Below are 18,035 nucleotides of genomic sequence, written 5' to 3' on the forward strand. Positions count from 1 at the left end.
TCAACACCAATGCTTCGTCCCGCATCCAAAGATGGGCACTAACATTGTCTGCATATGATTATGTAATCCGCCACAGACCAGGCACTGAGAACTGTGCTGATGCCCTCAGTCGGCTGCCATTGCCCACCACCGGGGTGGAAATGGCGCAACTCGCAGACTTACTTCTGGTAATGTATGCTTTTGAGAGCAAGGGGTCACCCATCACGGCTCGCCAGATCAGGACCTGGACCAGCCAAGATCCCCTGTTATCACTAGTAAAAAGGTGCATCTTCAATGGGAGCTGGTCAGGGGTTCCCGGGGAAATGCAAAATGAAATTAAGCCTTTTCATCGACGCAAGGACGTCATGTGATTTTACCCAAAAAAGGCAGGGAAATGTTTATACGCGACCTACACAGTACCCGCTCAGACATAGTCATGAAGAAGGCTATCGCCAGGTCGCACGTCTGGTGGCCCGGCATTGACACCGAATTAGAGTCATGCGTACACTAATGCAACACTTGCTCACAGCTGAGCAATGTACCCAGGGAGGCCCCCCTGTCTGTGGTCATGGCCCTCCAAACCGTGGTTCAGGGTCCATGTAGATTTCGCTGGCCCCTTTCCAGGAAAGATGTTCCCAGTATTAGTGGACACTTACTCAAAATGGATTGAATGTATAATAGTGTCATCATGTACGTCCACTGCCACCATTGAAAACCTCAGGACCATGTTCGCCACCCATGGTTTGCCCTATGTCCTTGTCAGTGACAATGGACCATGTTTCACCAGCTCGGAATTCAACAAGTTCATGACCCGCAATGGCATCAAGCATGTCAGGCCTGCCCCATTTAAGCCAGCATCCAACGGTCAAGCGGAACGGGCAGTCCAAACCATCAAGCAAAGCTTGAGATGCGTAACGAACGGCTCCTTGCTGACCCAGCTATCTAACGTCCTGCTCAGCTACCGGACGCGCCCCCACTCGCTCACTGGGGTTCCCCCTGCAGAATTGTGAACGAAGAGAGCACTCAAAACCAGGCTCTCCTTAGTCCACCCGGATCTCAATGATCACGTAGAAACCCGGCGGCACAGGCATAACGTGAACCACGATCGTGCAACGACCTCGCGTGACATTGAAGTCAATGATCCGGTGTTTCTTCTAAAGTGGATTGCTGGCACTGTCTTAGCCAAGGACGGGAATAGGGTGTTTGTTGTGAAATTGTTGAATGGGCAAACATACAGAATGCACCTGGATCAGACCAAACTACGATTCACAGACTACCAAAAACAGTTTGAAGAAGACCCTACCATCTATGATCCACCAACACACAACCAACCAGCAATTGACCTCGCTGTCAACCACGAGGATGAACCCGTCAGTCCAATCAGACCAGCCGAGCTGCCGTGCAGTGATGATCTGACCAACTCACCCATGCCAGGATGTTAACTCAGGCGATCAACCTGGGAACGCAGACCACCTCAACCTGAAAATAACTTGTACTCAAGACTTTGGGGGAAGTGATGTTATGTATGTGAACCTCACCTGTGTGTAAGACTTGCCACTAGAGGGCACACCTGTGGGAGACCTATGGGTCTTCTGTGTACCCTGGTGCAAGCAGGTATAAAAGGCAGTCCACCATGCTGCTGCCTCACTTTGCAATTATATTAAAGTGACCAAGGTCACAAAGGTTTAGCTTACAACACAGTCTCGTGGAGTAATTCTTAACTTAACAGATTAAAAAGTAGGACCTCAAAGGTAGTAATCTCAGGATTTCTACCAGTGCCACATGCTAGTCAGAGTAGCAATTGCAGGATAGCTCAAATGAATACGTGGCTTGAGAAATTGAGGAATGGTGCAAGGGGAAGGGATTCAAACTCCTGGGACATTGGAACCGGTTCTGGGGGAGGTGGGACCAGTACAAACTGGACGGTCTGCACCTGGGCAGGACCAGAACCGATATCTTAGGGGGTGTGTTTACTAGTGCTATTGGGGAGTGTTTAAACTAAAATGGCTGGAGAATGGGAATCTCTGCAGGGAGACAGAGGGAAGTAAAAAGGGGGCAGAAGCAAAAGGTAGGAAGGAGAAAAGCAAGAGTGGAGGACAAAGAAATCAAGGGCAAAACTCAAAAAGGGCCACATTACAACATAATTCAAAAAGGACAAAGAGAATTTAAAAAAATGAAGGCTCTGAGTCTCAATGCAAGGAGCATTCATAATAAGGTGAATTGACTGCGCAGATAGCTGTTAACGGATATGATGTAATTGGGATTACAGAGACATGGCTCCAGAGTAACCAAGGCTGGAACTCAACATCCAGGGGTATGCAATATTCAGTAAGGACAGACAGGAAGGAAAAGGAGGTGGGGTAGCGTTACTGGTTAAAGAGGAGATTAACGTAATAGCAAGGAAAGACATCAGCGTGGATGATGTGGAATCTATATGGGTAGAGCTGCGAAACACCAAAGGGCAGAAAAGGTTAATGGGAGTTGTGTACAGACCACCAAACAGTCGTAGGGAGGTTGGGGATGGCATCAAACAGGAAATTAGGGACACATGTAATAAGGGTACAGCAGTTATAATGGGTGACTTTAATTTAGATATTGATTGGGCTAACCAAACTGGTAGCAATACTGTGGAGGAGGATTTCCTGGCGTGTATAAGGAATGGTTTTCTAGACCAATATGTTGAGGAACCAACTAGACAGCAGGCCATCTTAGACTGGGTCTTGTGTAATGAGAGAGGATTAATTAGCAATCTGGTTGTGTGGGGCCCCTTGGGGAAGAGTGACCATAATATGGTAGAATTCTTCATTAAGATGGAGAGTGACACAATTAATTCAGAGACTAGGGTCCTGAACTTAAAGAAAGAAAACTTCGGCAGTATGAGACGTGAATTGGTTAGGATAGATTGGAGAATGATACTTAAAGGATTGATGGTGGATAGGCAATGGCAGACATTTAAAGATTACATGGATGAACTACAACAATTGTACATCCCTGTGTGGCGTAAGAATAAAAAAGGGAAGGTGGCTCAACCGTGGCTAACAAGGGAAATTAGGGAAAGTATTAAATCCAAGGAAGAGGCATATAAATTGGCCAGAAAAAGCAGCAAACCTGAGGACTGGGAGAAATTTTGAATTCAGCAGAGGACAAAGGGTTTAATTAGGAGGGGGAAAATAGAGTATGAGAGTAAGCTTGCAGGGAACATAAAAACTGACTGCAAAAGCTTTTATAGATATGTGAAGAGAAAAAGATTAGTGAAGACTAATGTAGGTCCCTTGCAGTCAGAATCAGGTGAATTAATAATGGGGAACAAGGTAATGGCAGACAAATTAAACAAATACTTTGGTTCTGTCTTCAATAAGGAAGACACGAATGACCTCCTGAAAATAGTAGGGACCGAGGGTCCAGCGAGAAGGGGAAACTGAGGGAAATCCTTATCAGTCAGGAAATGGTGTTAGGGAAATTGAAGGGACTGAAGGCCGATAAATCCCCAGGGCCTGATAGTCTGCATCCAAGAGTACTTAAGGAAGTGGCCCTAGAAATAGTGGATGCATTGGTGGTAATTTTCCAACATTCCATGGACTCTGGATCAGTTCCTATGGACTGGAGGGTAGCTAATGTAACCCCACTTTTTAAAAAAGGAGGGAGAGAGAAAACAGGGTTAGCCTGACTTCGGTGGTGGGAAAATGCTGGAATCAATTATTAAAGATGTAATAGCAGCGCATCTGGAAAGCAATGACAGGATCGGTCCAAGTCAGCATGGATTTATGAAAGGGAAATCATGCTTGACAAATCTTCTAGAGTTTTTCGAGGATGTAACGAGTAGAGTGGTTAAGGGAGAACCAGTGGATGTGGTGTATTTGGACTTTCAAAAGGTTTTTGACAAGGTCCCACACAAGAGATTAGTGTGCAAAATTAAGGCACATGGTATTGGGGGTAATGTATTGACGTGGATAGAAAACTGGTTTGCAGACAGGAAGCAAAGAGTGGGAGTAAACGGGTCCTTTTCAGAATGGCAGGCAGTGACTAGTGGGATGCCGCAGGGTTCAGTGCTGGGACCCCAGCTATTTACAATATACATTAATGATTTAGACGAAGGAATTGAAGGTAATATCTCCAAGTTTGCAGATGACACTAAGCTGGGTGGCAGTGCGAGCTGCGAGGAGGATGCTAAGAGGCTGCAGGTTAGGTGAATGAGCAATGCATGGCAGATGCAGTATAATGTGGATAAATGTGAGGTTATCCACTTTGGTGGTGAAAACAGAGAGACAGACTATTATCTGAATGGTGACAGATTGGGAAAAGGGAAGGTGCAACGAGACCTGGGTGTCATGGTACATCAGTCATTGAAGGTAGACATGCATGTACAGCAGGCAGTAAAGAAAGCAAATGGCATGCTGGCCTTCATAGCAAGGGGATTTGAGTATAGGAGCAGGGAGGTCTTACCGCAATTGGTGAGACCACACCTTGAGTATTGTGTGCAGTTTTGGTCTCCTAATCTGAGGAAGGATGTGCTTGCTATTGAGGGAGTGCAGCGAAGGTTCACCAGACTGATTCCCGGAATGGCAGGAAAGAGGAAAGACTGGATCGGCTAGGTTTATACTCACTGGAATTTAGAAGAATGAGAGGGGATCTCATAGAAACTTATAAAATTCTGACGGGACTGGAGAAGTTAGATGCAGGTAGAATGTTCCCGATGTTGGGGAAGTCCAGAACCAGGGGTCACAGTCTAAAGATAAGTGGTAAGCCATATAGGACCGAGATGAGGAGAAACTTTTTCACCCAGAGAGTTGTGAACCTGTGGAATTACTCGACCGCAGAGAGTTGTTGAGTGCAGTTCGTTGGACATATTCAAAAGGGAGTTAGATGTGGCCCTTACGGCTAAAGGGATCAGGGGGTATGGAGAGAAGGCAGGGGCCGGGTACTGAAGTTGCATGATCAACCATGTTCATATTGAATGGCGGTGCAGGCTCGAAGGGCCGAACGTCCTGTTCCTGCACCTATTTTCCATGTTTCCATGTTTCTATAACATAAAAAACAGCAGTATGATTTGGCTTCTTAAAACCTATCTCTTTGACTAAGCTTTGGCCCACCTGTCCTAATATCTCTCTATGTGGCTCGGTATCATTCTGTTTGAGCATCATCATAGGCAGTCCCTCGGAATCGAGGAAGACTTCCTTCCAATCTTAACATGAGTCCTTAGGTAACTGAACAGTCCAATACCAGAACAACAGTCCCTGCCACAGTTGGGACAGACAGTCATTGAGGGAAAGGGTGGGTTTGACAGGTTTGCCATACACTCTTTCCGCTGTCTGCGCTTGATTTCTGCATGCTCCCGGATATAAAAGGGGTCAGAGGGTCTAGTAAGGAGGAGGAACTGAGGGAAATCTTTATTAGTCGGGAAATTGTGTTGGGGAAATTGACGGGATTGAAGGCCGATAAATCCCCAGGGCCTGATGGACTGCATCCCAGAGTACTTAAGGAGGTGGCCTTGGAAATAGCGGATACATTGACAGTCATTTTCCAACATTCCATTGACTCTGGATCAGTTCCTATCGAGTGGAGGGTAGCCAATGTAACCCCACTTTTTAAAAAAGGAGGGAGAGAGAAAACAGGGAATTATAGACTGGTCAGCCTGACCTCAGTAGTGAGTAAAATGATGGAATCAATTATTAAGGATGTCATAGCAGCGCATTTGGAAAATGGTGATATGATAGGTCCAAGTCAGCATGGATTTGTGAAAGGGAAATCATGCTTGACAAATCTTCTGGAATTTTTTGAGGATGTTTCCAGTAAAGTGGACAAAGGAGAACCAATTGATGTGTATATTTGGACTTTCAGAAGGCTTTCGACAAGGTCCCACACAAGAGATTAATGTGCAAAGTTAAAGCACATAGGATTGGGGGTAGTGTGCTGACATGGATTGAGAACTGGTTGTCAGACAGGAAGCAAAGAGTAGGAGTAAATGGGTACTTTTCAGAATGGCAGGCAGTGACTAGTGGGGTACCGCAAGGTTCTGTGCTGGGGCCCCAGCTGTTTACATTGTACATTAATGATTTAGACGAGGGGATTAAATGTAGTATCTCCAAATTTGCGGATGACACGAAGTTGGGTGGCAGTGTGAGCTGCGAGGAGGATGCTATGAGGTTGCAGAGTGACTTGGATAGGTTAGGTGAGTGGGCAAATGCGTGGCAGATGAAGTATAATGTGGATAAATGTGAGGTTATCCACTTTGTTGGTAAAAACAGAGAGACAGACTATTATCTGAATGGTGACAGATTAGGAAAAGGGAAGGTGCAACGAGACCTGGGTGTCATGGTACATCAGTCATTGAAGGTTGACATGCAGGTACAGCAGGCGGTTAAGAAAGCAAATGGCATGTTGGCCTTCATAGCGAGGGGATTTGAGTACAGGGGCAGGGAGGTGTTGCTACAGCTGTACAGGGCCTTGGTGAGGCCACACCTGGAGTATTGTGTACAGTTTTGGTCTCCTAACTTGAGGAAGGACATTCTTGCTATTGAGGGAGTGCAGCGAAGATTCACCAGAATGATTCCCGGGATGGTGGGACTGACCTATCAAGAAAGACTGGATCAACTGGGCTTGTATTCACTGGAGTTCAGAAGAATGAGAGGGGACCTCATAGAAACGTTTAAAATTCTGACGGGTTTAGACAGGTGAAATGCAGGAAGAATGTTCCCAATGTTGGGGAAGTCCAGAACCAGGGGTCACAGTCTAAGGATAAGGGGTAAGCCATTTAGGACCGAGATGAGGAGAAACTTCTTCACCCAGAGAGTGGTGAACCTGTGGAATTCTCTACCACAGAAAGTAGTTGAGGCCAATTCACTAAATATATTCAAAAGGGAGTTAGATGAAGTCCTTACTACTCAGGGGATCAAGGGGTATGGCGAGAAAGCAGGAAGCGGGTACTGAAGTTTCATGTTCAGCCATGAACTCATTGAATGGCGGTGCAGGCTAGAAGGGCTGAATGGCCTGCTCCTGCACCTATTTTCAATGTTTCTATGTTTCTATGAGACTCGAGGTGCTCAGCGCCCTCCCGCCTGCACTTCCTCCACTTAGGGCGGTCTTTGGCCAGGGACTCCCAGGTGTCAGTGGGGATGTTGCACTTTATCAGGGAGGCTTTCAGGGTGCCCTTGTAACGTTTCCTCTGCCCACCTTTGACTTGTTTGCTGCGAAGGATTTCTGAGTAGAGCGCTTGCTTTGGGAGTCTTGTGTCAGGTATGCCCAACGGAGCTGATCAAGTGTTGTCAGTGCTTCAATGCTGGGGATGCTGGCCTGATCGAGGACGCTAATGTTGGTGCATCTGTCCTCCCAGGGGATTTGCAGGATCTTGCTGCGACATCGTTTGATAACGCTCCTTTGAAGTGCCTTGGAACGCTTTACTACCTTAAAGGCGCTATATGTACAAGTAGTTATTGTATGATTTGGCTTTATGTTTTGTACACTGATTAGTTTGAGTGGACCATCAGTATTAGTGGTGCCCTCCTCCTGAGGGCGGGCACTTGTTGCGATGTTTGTGTCTTGGTGGCATGGGCGAGCCCAATGACACCCCACTGGGTCCACCTCAAAATAGTCGTGGGCCTGGAGACCCCTGGAGCGTCTCTCGGGCTGGTTAGAAGCCCTGTACCCTGAACAGTGAAGCTGTTCTGAGAAGCTCCCAGTCACTGATGTCACCTTGTCTTTCCACCATGGAAGGACACCCAACTCAAACACAGAAACATAGAAACACAGAAAATAGGTGCAGGAGTAGGCCATTCGGCCCTTCGAGCCTGCACCACCAATCAATAAGATCATGGCTGATCATTCCCTCAGTACCCCTTTCCTGCTTTCTCTGCATACCCTTTGATCCCCTTAGCCGTAAGGGCCATATCTAACTCCCTCTTGAATATATCCAATGAACAATCCAAGCATCGCCAGTACTGGAGGAAACAACACTTTTCTTTTTATCAAATGTCTGGATGTTGAATTAAAATGGGGGGGTTGGGGCGGGGGGTGGCAGTAATTCGAACAAAAGCAATTCCCTATTCTTTAACCTTGGTGACCAGGGTTTAACCTTTGGGAACTTTTCACAGATAGCTTGCAGCCCTATTTGAATATATTTGCATAACCTCTCGCAGTTGGTTGATAATGTGTTCCCTCTTAGCCAATGTTAACTTGCCCATTGTTCGAGGAGTGCTGCCAACGTTCATTCTTGGCCACTTTTGCCGCTTGTTGGTACGGACGCTCTTCCAATTGCGATTGCTCGGCAGGTGTGAGGAAGATTTCACTTGCTGCTGAGGTCCTGCGGGACAGCCTGGCTGTTCTCCAGTCTCTGTGGGTGCAGTTTGTCGCTGACAGTGTTTGTGTTTCCTTGCAGAATTCTCATCAATGAAGCGGAGACTCCTCAGAGGCGACTGGAGCAGCAGGTAACTTCAATATTTTCTTAAACTGTTACATATGAGCAATGACGGGCAGGCGGCGCTGCATTTAAACAAAATTCTCCTCATCTCGCCTCTGGGTCTTTAGCCAATGATTTTAACTGTGTGTCCTCTGGTTACCAACCCTCCCACCAGTGGCAACAGCTTCTCCTTATTTACTCTATCAAAACCACTCATCATTTTCAGCACCTCCATTAAATCTCCCTTTAACCTTCGCTGCTCTAATATTTTCTCTTGACATTCACATTTTTTTTGTGGTGCATTCTTTTATTTGAAAGCTTCTAAATAAAAATATGAAGCACGATAGAGTGGAGTCTCCATTATCTGCACGCCGATAATCCACTTTCCCAATTATCTGACAGATAAATATTGTTGAGGACACTGAGGTAGGTGGGGAGGGGGGGGGGAGGTGGGGGTTATTCCCATGCTCTGCTTCGAAATAGTGCCAGTGGGTAATTAACACCCACCCGAGGGAGCGTTCGGGGTCTCGATTTAATGTCTCATCCGAAAAACGACACCTCCAAAAGTGCAGCACTCCCTCAGTACTGCACTGAAATATCTAGGCAGAGTGTACAAATTTTTATAAACTAGTGTGACAAGTCTCTGTGTGTGAATGTCTGTGCACGCGCTGATTTACCACACTATAGATATTATCAAATAATCTGATCCTCACTGTAATGTGTTTGCTTCATGGATTCTTTGCTTGAGAATTCATAGCAACACATTGCTATTAAGAACTAGTTGGTTTATTAGCAAACATTTAACAATCACACTACACATTACCAGTTTATCCACCAGTCTCACAACCATCTGCCTCATCGTGGATCCCTCGAACCCAACTGGCTGGGGTTTTATTGAGTCTTGTAAAGATCACGTGACTGGCTAAGCCACTCACAAGGCAACAGTTCTACAACTATTTTTTGTAAAACGTTAATACAAATGGCCCCTTATTAAAGGGGCACTAAAACCGACAAATTAAACTTTTTCAAATATGGTCAAATTAAAATTTGGTTGCATGGGGTGATGATGTACTCCAGTCCCTCCATCTCCGGGGACACCCCTGGCTCGGACGTAACCATGGAAGAGAGGCAGGCAGTCGGGCTGAACGACCCCCTCGACCGCCCGCTGCCTGGACCAGTTAATGGCCACCTTGGCCGTGCCCAGGAGCAGTCCTATGAGGAGGCCCTCGGACCTGTCCGCTCCCCTCCGCATAGGGTGCCCAAAGATCAGGAGTGTGGGACTGAAGTGCAACCAGAACTTGAGCAGCAGCCCCTTCAAATATTGGAAGAGGGGCTGCAACCTCACACATTCGACGTAGAAATTACAGGCGGCCTGGGAGCCCGAGAACCGACTTAAAAACTTATTGCACGGGACTGCTCCGTGCAACACCCTCCAGGCCAAGTTCCCAATGAATACAGGGAGGACTCCCGCGTAGAGAGCACTTCATTGGAGACCCCCGCCTCTTCCGGTTGGCAAGATGGTGCTCCGTGGCGTGGCAACAGCTTGACAAACCTGTGAGCATACTCACAGGTACATACATTGCACCCACTAAAGGTAGGGAATTGCTAATTGTCTCTTTCTCTTCTCCAGTCTCACTTGTTACATTAATTAAAGAGAAGTTATGGGTTACGTTTTCATAGTTACTCGCTGGTACCTAACCCAAGTGGCCATTTTAAATGTATGAGCCTTGATGGTGAGATTTGGCAGGCTCATCACTCAAAGCGAAGCCCAATCCTGATCCTGCGCTCAGTAGGCCTGAACATACACGGACTTTCCAGAAGAAACCACGAGAGGGCAATCGGGAGCAGCAACCGTGACTAAATTTACCTCTTCCTAACTCTGATCCTGAGGCAAACTGCAGCACCCAAACTAGCTTCAGGCAGCTGGTGAGGTTCAACAATTCAATCATTTGGGACCAGAATCAGCAGGGCCATCAATTGCTCATCCTTCGAGAGGAATCTATGTGATAGGTAATCTACAACAACAACTTGAAATATATATATATATATATATATGTATGTATGTATGTATGTATGTATGTATGTATAATATATATATATATCGCCTTTATCGCAGTAAAACATCCCAAGGCATCTCACAGGAGCGATTATCAAACAAAATTTGGCACCGAGCCACATAAGGAGGTGTTGGGACAGATGACCAAAAGCTTGGTCAAAGAGGCAGATTTTAAGGTACGTCTTAAAGGTGGAGAGAGAGGTAGAGAGGCGGAGAGGTTTAGGGAGGGAATCCCAGAGCTTGGGGCCTAGGCAGCTGAGGGCACGGCCACCAATGGTGTTGCGATTAAAATTGGAGATGCTCAAGAGGCCATAATTTGGAGGAGCGCAGACATCTGTGGGTTGTAGGGCTGGAGGGGTTTACAGAGATGGAGAGGGGCGAGGCCATGGAGGGATTTGAAAACAAGACACAAGCACATCCTTGTAAAGTGGTTACATTCTATTTGGATAGTGATGAGCTCACAGGTACGACGGGCTGAATGGCTTCCTGCTATTCTGCATCATTCTATCAACTCTTGTTGGTGGCCTACAGGAAATCAAGATTCTGTCTCTGTGTTGTCTACAGTATGGCAGTTCAAGCACTCCTTTGATTTTGTGTCTGTATCTGGACCTAACCACAGTTGAATCTGCCTGATATCATGTACTAATCCCACTAGCTGTACTAAAGGATCAGGGAGAGGGATCAGGCAGGGAATTAAATCGAGCCAAATAAATGTCAGATGAGTCCTGCACCCTATTTTTTTTTATACGTTCCTGGGATGTGGGCATCGCTGGCAAGGCCAGTATTTATTGCCCATCACCATGGTGGTGAGCCGCCATCTTGAACCGCTGCAGTCCATGTGGTGAAGGTGCTGTTAGGAAGGGAGTTTCAGGATTTTGACCCAGCGACAATGAAGGAATGGCGATACCCTTCTAAGTCAGGATGGTGTCTGACTTGGAGGGGAACTTGGAGATGATGGTGTTCCCATGCTCCTGCTGCTCTTGTCCTTCTCGGTGGTAGGGATCGTGGGTTTGGGAGGTGCTGTCATTTGATAGGATTACATTACATAGGATATACAGCACAGAAACAGGTCATTCAGCCCAACCAGTCCATGCCAGCATTTATGTTCCACTCGAGCTTCCTCCAATCTTACTTGATCTAACTCTATCAGCACAACCCTCTATTCCCTTCTCCCTCAAACGTTTATCTAGCCTCCCCTTAAATGCATCTATACTAAACTCTTCAACACTCCCTGTGGTAGCAAGTTTCACATTCTCACCACTCTTTGGGTAAAGAAGTTTTTTCTGAATTCTCTACTTGATTTCTTGGTGACTGTCTTATATTGATGAATGATCCACCAAAGAAGCCTTGGCAAGTAGATAGTACACATTACAGACTCGGTGCACCGGTGGTGGATGGAGTACCAATTAAGCGGGCTGCTTTGTGTTGGATGGTCTCGAGATTCTTGAATGTTGTTGGAGCTGCACTCATCCAGGCAAGTGGAGAGTATTCCATCACACTTCTGACTTATGCCTTGTAGATGGTGTAAAGGGTTTGGGGAGTCAGGAGGTGAGACACTCACTACAGAATACTCAGCCTCTGACCCACTCTTGTTGCCACAGTATTTATGAGGCTGGTCCATGTAAGTTTCTGGTCAATGGTGACTCCCAGGATATTGATGGTGGGGGATTCAGCGATGGTAATTGTTATGTCTCAAATAAAGCAACATGACTGAGTACTTTAAACTTGAGCAAGTGTGACCTTATTCTCTTTATTCTGACTCCAGAGTGCTGGCACAGCATGGGAGGCCTGCTTATATGCAGTGTTCCCAAGGGATGCTGGGATCCCTTGGGACTCCAGCAGATGTACCCACTGATGGCAGTAGAATGCTGGTTACAAGGTGTTGCATATATAACATCACTCCCCCCCCCTCCCAAAGTCAACAGTACACCTATTTACAGGGTGAGATGGTCTGGGGCTTTCCGCTCCCTAGTCGATCGTCTCGGTACAAACACAGGTGCAGGTGAGTTGGTTGGGCCTTTGCTGGGCTGTTGAACAGCTGGCCTTGCTGGGCTGCTGGGGATGATGAGTTCAGCTTCTTGGTTAACCTTGATGTCGGTTGCCACTTGTGTGTGTATCAGAGGGTCGAAGTTGGTGATGTCCCCTTCAGATTGCTCGTGACTGTCTGTGAATCGCAGTTTGGTTTGGTCCAAATGCTTTCTGCAGTTAGTTCATTTGCAAGTTTGACCTCAAACACCCTACTCCCTTCTTTGGCTACGACAGTGCCATCAAGCCATTTGGGACCATGTCCATAGGTGAGTACAAATACAAGGTCATTGACTTCAATATCGCGTGACAAATTTGCGCAATCATGGTACATGCTTTTTTGATGTCGCCTTCCCTCGACATGATCATGGAGATCAGGGTGGACTAGAGAGAGCCTTGTTTTGAGTGCCCTTTTCATGAGCAGTTCGACAGGGGGAACCCCGGTGAGTGAGTGGGGTCTTGTGCAGTAGCTGAGCAGGACTCGGAACAGGCGGGTCTGCAGGGAGCCTTCCGACATGCGTTTCAAACTTTGCTTGATGGTTTGGACTGCCCATTCTGCCTGGCCGTTAGATACGGGCTTGAACGGGGCAGATGTGACGTGCTTGATCCCATTGTGGGTCATGAATTCCTTGAATTCAGCGCTGGTGAAGCACAGCCCATGTCGCTGACAAGGACATCAGGCAGGCCGTGCGTGGCAAACATGGCTTGTAGGCTTTCGATGGTGGCAGTCGACGTGCTTACAGACATTATTACACACTCAATCCATTTTGAATAAGCATCCACAACAACCAAAAACATTTTGCCTAGAAACGGGCCAGCGAAGTCAACGTGGATCCTAGACCACGGTTTGGAGGGCCAGGACCACAAACTTAGCGGTGCCTCCCTGAGTGCATTGCTCAGTTGAGAGCAAGTGTTGCATTGGTGCACGCAAGACTCCAAATCTGAGTCGATGCCGGGCCACCACACATGGGATCTGGCTATAGCTTTCATCATTACTATGCCTGGGTGGATACAGTGTAGGTTGCGTATAAATGTTTCCCTGTCTTTCTTAGGCTAAACCACGCGATTACCCCACAAAAGACAGTACGCCTGTTTGGACATTTCGTCTTTGCCCCGCTGGAATGGCTTGATCTCTTCATGCATCTCCGCTGGGATGCTGGACCAGCTCTCATGGAGGACTCTGTTTTTTACAAGGAACAGTAAAGGATCCTGGCTGGTCCAGGTCCTGATCTGGCGGGCCGTAACGGGTGACTTTTCATTTTCAAATGCATCCATCACCAAGAGCAAGTCTGCAGGCTGTGCCATTTCCACCCCGGTGGTGAGCAATGGTAGCCGACTGAGAGCATCAGCGCAGTTCTCTGTGCCTGGCCTGTGGCAAATTACATTATTATATGCAGAGAGCATGAGGGGATCACATAGAAACATATAAAATTCTGACGAGACTGGACACGTTAGATGCAGGAAGAATGTTCCCGATGTTGGGGAAGTCCAGAACCAGGGGACACAGTCTAAGGATAAGGGGTAAGCCATTTATGACTGAGATGAGGAGAAGCTTCTTCACTCAGAGAGTTGTTAACCTGTGGAATTCCCTACTGCAGATGCCAGTTCATTGGATATATTCAAGAGGAAGTTAGATATGCCCCTTAGGGCTAAAGAGATCAAGGGGTATGGAGAGAAAGCAGGAAAGGGGTACTGAAGTGAATGATCAGCCATGATCTTATTGAATGGTGGTGTAGGCTCGAAGGGCCGAATGGCCTATACTGCACCTATTTTCTATGTTTCTATGTTTCTATGTGAACGCCCATTTTTGGATGCAAGCAGAGGCATTGGTATTAATACCTTTGCTCTCTGAGAATAGCGATATGAGCGGCTTATAGTCAGTTTCTAACTCGAACTTAAGCCCGAACAGATACTGGTGCATTTTTTTCACCCCGTAAACGGATGCCAGAGCTTCTTTTTCAATCATGCTATAGGCCCTTGGACAAATTCCTGGACACATAAGTGACTGGTTGCAATGTTCCCGATTCGTTTGCTTGTTGTAACACACACCCGACCCCGTACGAAGAAGCATTGCAAGCTAGCACTAAACATTTACATGGGTCATACAGAATAAGCAGTTTGTTGGAACATAACAAATTTCTAGCTTTCTCAAAAGCAGTCTCTTGTGATTTCCCCCATACCCAGTCATCTCCCTTGCGTAGCAACATGTGTAGAGATTCTAGCAAGGTGCTTAACCCGGTTAGGAAATTACCAAAATAATTGAGGAGTCCCAGGAATGACCGCAGCGTCACATTATGTGGTCTCGGCACGTTCTTGGTGGTTTTCGTCTTGGCGTCGGTGGGTCTGATGCCATCTGCCGCGATTCTTCTCCCTAAGAACTTGACCTCTGGCGCCAGGAAAATACACTTCAAGCATTTCAACCTGAGTCCCACATAATCTAGCCGACTTAGAACCTCTTCCAGGTTCTGCAAGTGTTCGATGGTGTCCCAACCTGTGATCAATATGTCGCCCTGGAAAACCACGGTGCGCGGAACCGACTTTAGCAGATTCTCCATGTTCCTTTGAAAAATAGCCGCAGCCGATCGAATCCTAAACGGGTATCTATTATAGATGAACAGACTTTTGTGCATGTTGATGCAGGTGAGGCCTTTCAAAGATCCTGCCAGCTCCTGCATCATGTAGGCCAAGGTCAGGTCCAACTTGGTGAACGCCTTCCCTCCTGCCAGCAAATAGGTCGTCTGCCTTGGGTAGCGGGTACTGGTCTTGCAGCGAAAAACGGTTAATCGTTACTTTATAGTCCCCACAAGTTCTGACCATGCCATCGCCCTTGAGAACCGGAACAATCAGACTGGCCCACTGGTTGAACTCAACCGGCACGCTGATGCCCTCTCGTTGCAGCCTGTCCAGCTCGATCTCTACTTTCTCTCATGTAATGTCTGTAAGCTTGTAATGCTTGTAGCTCCACACTGTGGATGTGGATGTATTGTGTACTGCAGCTGTATAGTTAATCATTAAACAGAACAGGCTTTCCGGAGAGTTCCGAGAGAGCAGCCTGCATGTTAGGAAGCTGTGTGTGCTGCATTCTGTGAAGATATCACATTTAGCGGCGAGATGGGAGATTTTTCGGATGTTTAAAGCTTAAATTTTGTTGGTGAAGGATTCAGCCAGCTGACAGAAGAATTTGGAAGTTTCTGTCTTTGAAAAAAAAAAGCAACAAAATCCGAGGTAAAAAACAGCACACGGTGTGAACAGGTGGAGATTAAAAATGGCAGGTGTAATCAGATATTTGGGTGAATATAGACACGACCGGGAACGTTTTAAGGCATATGTGGATCGGCTAGAAATCTATTTCATTGCAAATAACATAATCGAAGTTCCAAACAATGCAGTCCAGAACCAGGCTGTGTTGGAACATAAGAAAGCGATCTTCTTATCAGTGGCAGGTCCGGCATTATACAAAACCCTTGTAAATCTGCTTGTGCCTGACGAGCCATAGGACACAATGCTTTAGGAGATTTTAATGAAGCTGGAGCAGCACTATAACCCCAAAACTTTAGAAATTGCTGAAAGCTATCGTTTTGGGATTCGGAATCAAAAGGCGGATGAAAGTATCACTGATTACATCATAGCATTAAAAAAGCTATTGATGCACTGTAATTTTGGAAACTTTCAAAACCAAGCATTACGGGATTGTTTTGTTTGTTGGGTGAAAAATGATGCGATCAGAAGGAAGTTATTGACAACAGATGACTTAACTTTTGAAATTGATTGTCAGACAGCGAGTTCGATGAACATGGCCGAACAATATTCCTGAGAATTAAATAATGATTACGGTTGTCAGTCAACCGAGGTAAATCACCTGCAGGTTAACAGTAAAAGACGGCCATGGCCAAAAGTCTCAGAAACTGCAAATTCTACTAGAGCGTCGAAGTCGTGCTATAGGTGCCTGGGACAACACATTGCTAAAAGTTGTCCATACGTGAAGGCAGAGTGTTTCTTCTGCAGAAAGACTGGGCATCTGGCGAAGGCATGCTGACTGAAGGGTAAACCAGTTTTTTAAGCTATGAGTCCAGCGTTCAAAGCTATGAGTCGAAATCCAAAGAGACTACATAGCTTGGAAGAACAATAACAGGACGAGGAGATGTTAGAGTTACACGTCATCAGGAGCACGAGGTTAATGGACAGCGATTTGGAAAGCATCAAAATCCACATAGATGTTGCGGGTTTCAAGATACGCCGTGAGTGTAGTACCGGAGTCACTGTACCGCGACAAATTGCGTGATTTTCAACTGGAGAAATCCAAGATAGAGCTGCGAGGCTACTCGGGAGAGAAAATTCCTGTGGTAGGTCGTATCACCGTACCGGTGAAATATAAAGATCAGTTTCAGAACTTGCCTCGAATAGAAGTGAAAGGAGAAAAGTCTGCCTTACCAGGAAGAAATTGGTTGAGCTCACTGAAGCTGGATTGGAGTAAGATTTTCTGTGTGGAAGCAAGATTTTCATCAACGGATGAGGTTATCAAGCAGTATCCGAAGGTGCTCTGCGAAACGGGCAGTCCAATCCAAGGCTTCAAGGCGAGTGTCAGGGTACAGAAGGACGTTAGATCAGTTTACTACAAGCCACGTTCCGTACCATATGCACTCAAGGAGAAAGTTGAGCAAGAACTCAAAAGACTAGAGACTGAGAACATTATTTGTAAGATAGATGTAATTGGGCTACACACATTGTTGTTGTACCTAAGTCTGATGGTAAAGTAAGATTTTGTGGTGATTATAAGGTAACCGTGAACCAGGTTCTAGAGGGTAATGTCCCCAATATATTGCCGAATAGAGAAGATTTGTTCACAACACTGACTGTTAGTCAGATCTTCTCAAAACTGGATCTTACGAATGCCTACTTACAGCTTGAACTAGATGAGGAGTCCAAGTCATGTTTGACTATAAATACTCATCTAGGCCTATATCAGTTTAATAGGCTACCGTTTGGAGTGTCTTCCGCCCCTTCCAAGGGGTGATGAACCAGATTTTGCAAGGTATTGAAGGGGTAGTATGTTATTTGGATGACATACTAATTTCAGCACCAAATAGGCAAATTCATAATAAAAGTTTGAATGAAGTCCTCAAACGGCTAGAGAAGCACAGAGTACGAGTATCTGCTCGTAAGTGTGAGTTATTTAAAAACTCAGTGGAGTACTTAGGGTACAGAGTAGACAAAGATGGTTTACATCCAACCATGGAAAAACTGGATGCGATTAGAAATGCACCCACTCCCAGGAATATCACTGAACTTCATTCATTCTTGGGTCTTTTGAACTAATATGGAAAGTTCCTACCAAATTTGGCTACAGTATTACATCCACTGAATGAACTTTTGAAAAAACAGGTCCAGTGGAATTGGTCAAAAGAATACAAAACAGCATTCAAAGAGGGTAAAAACAAATTGGTAGAGAGCACCATATTAATTCACTATGACATATCTAAGGAGATTAAGCTAGCATGTGATGCCTCTCCGTATGAAATTGGGGCAGTAATCTCTCATGTATTAAGTCGTGGGGAGGAGAGACCAATTGCTTTTGCTTCACGC

The 18,035-nt window shown here is 46.1% G+C and overlaps 1 protein-coding gene across 4 annotated transcripts in view; it reads left to right on the forward strand.

Moving 5' to 3' along the window:
* LOC139227784 (tubby-related protein 3-like) overlaps window positions 1-18,035 on the forward strand; it is a 191,424-nt gene that overhangs the window by 32,882 nt on the left and 140,507 nt on the right. For all 4 annotated transcript variants that reach the window (XM_070858823.1, XM_070858824.1, XM_070858826.1 and 1 more), the window contains exon 2: window positions 8,351-8,399. In XM_070858823.1, coding sequence (XP_070714924.1) covers window positions 8,351-8,399 — 49 coding nt within the window. The remainder of the gene's footprint in view (window positions 1-8,350; window positions 8,400-18,035) is intronic.

Source organism: Pristiophorus japonicus, chromosome 17 (assembly GCF_044704955.1).
Source record: "Pristiophorus japonicus isolate sPriJap1 chromosome 17, sPriJap1.hap1, whole genome shotgun sequence".
NCBI lineage: Eukaryota > Metazoa > Chordata > Chondrichthyes > Pristiophoridae > Pristiophorus > Pristiophorus japonicus.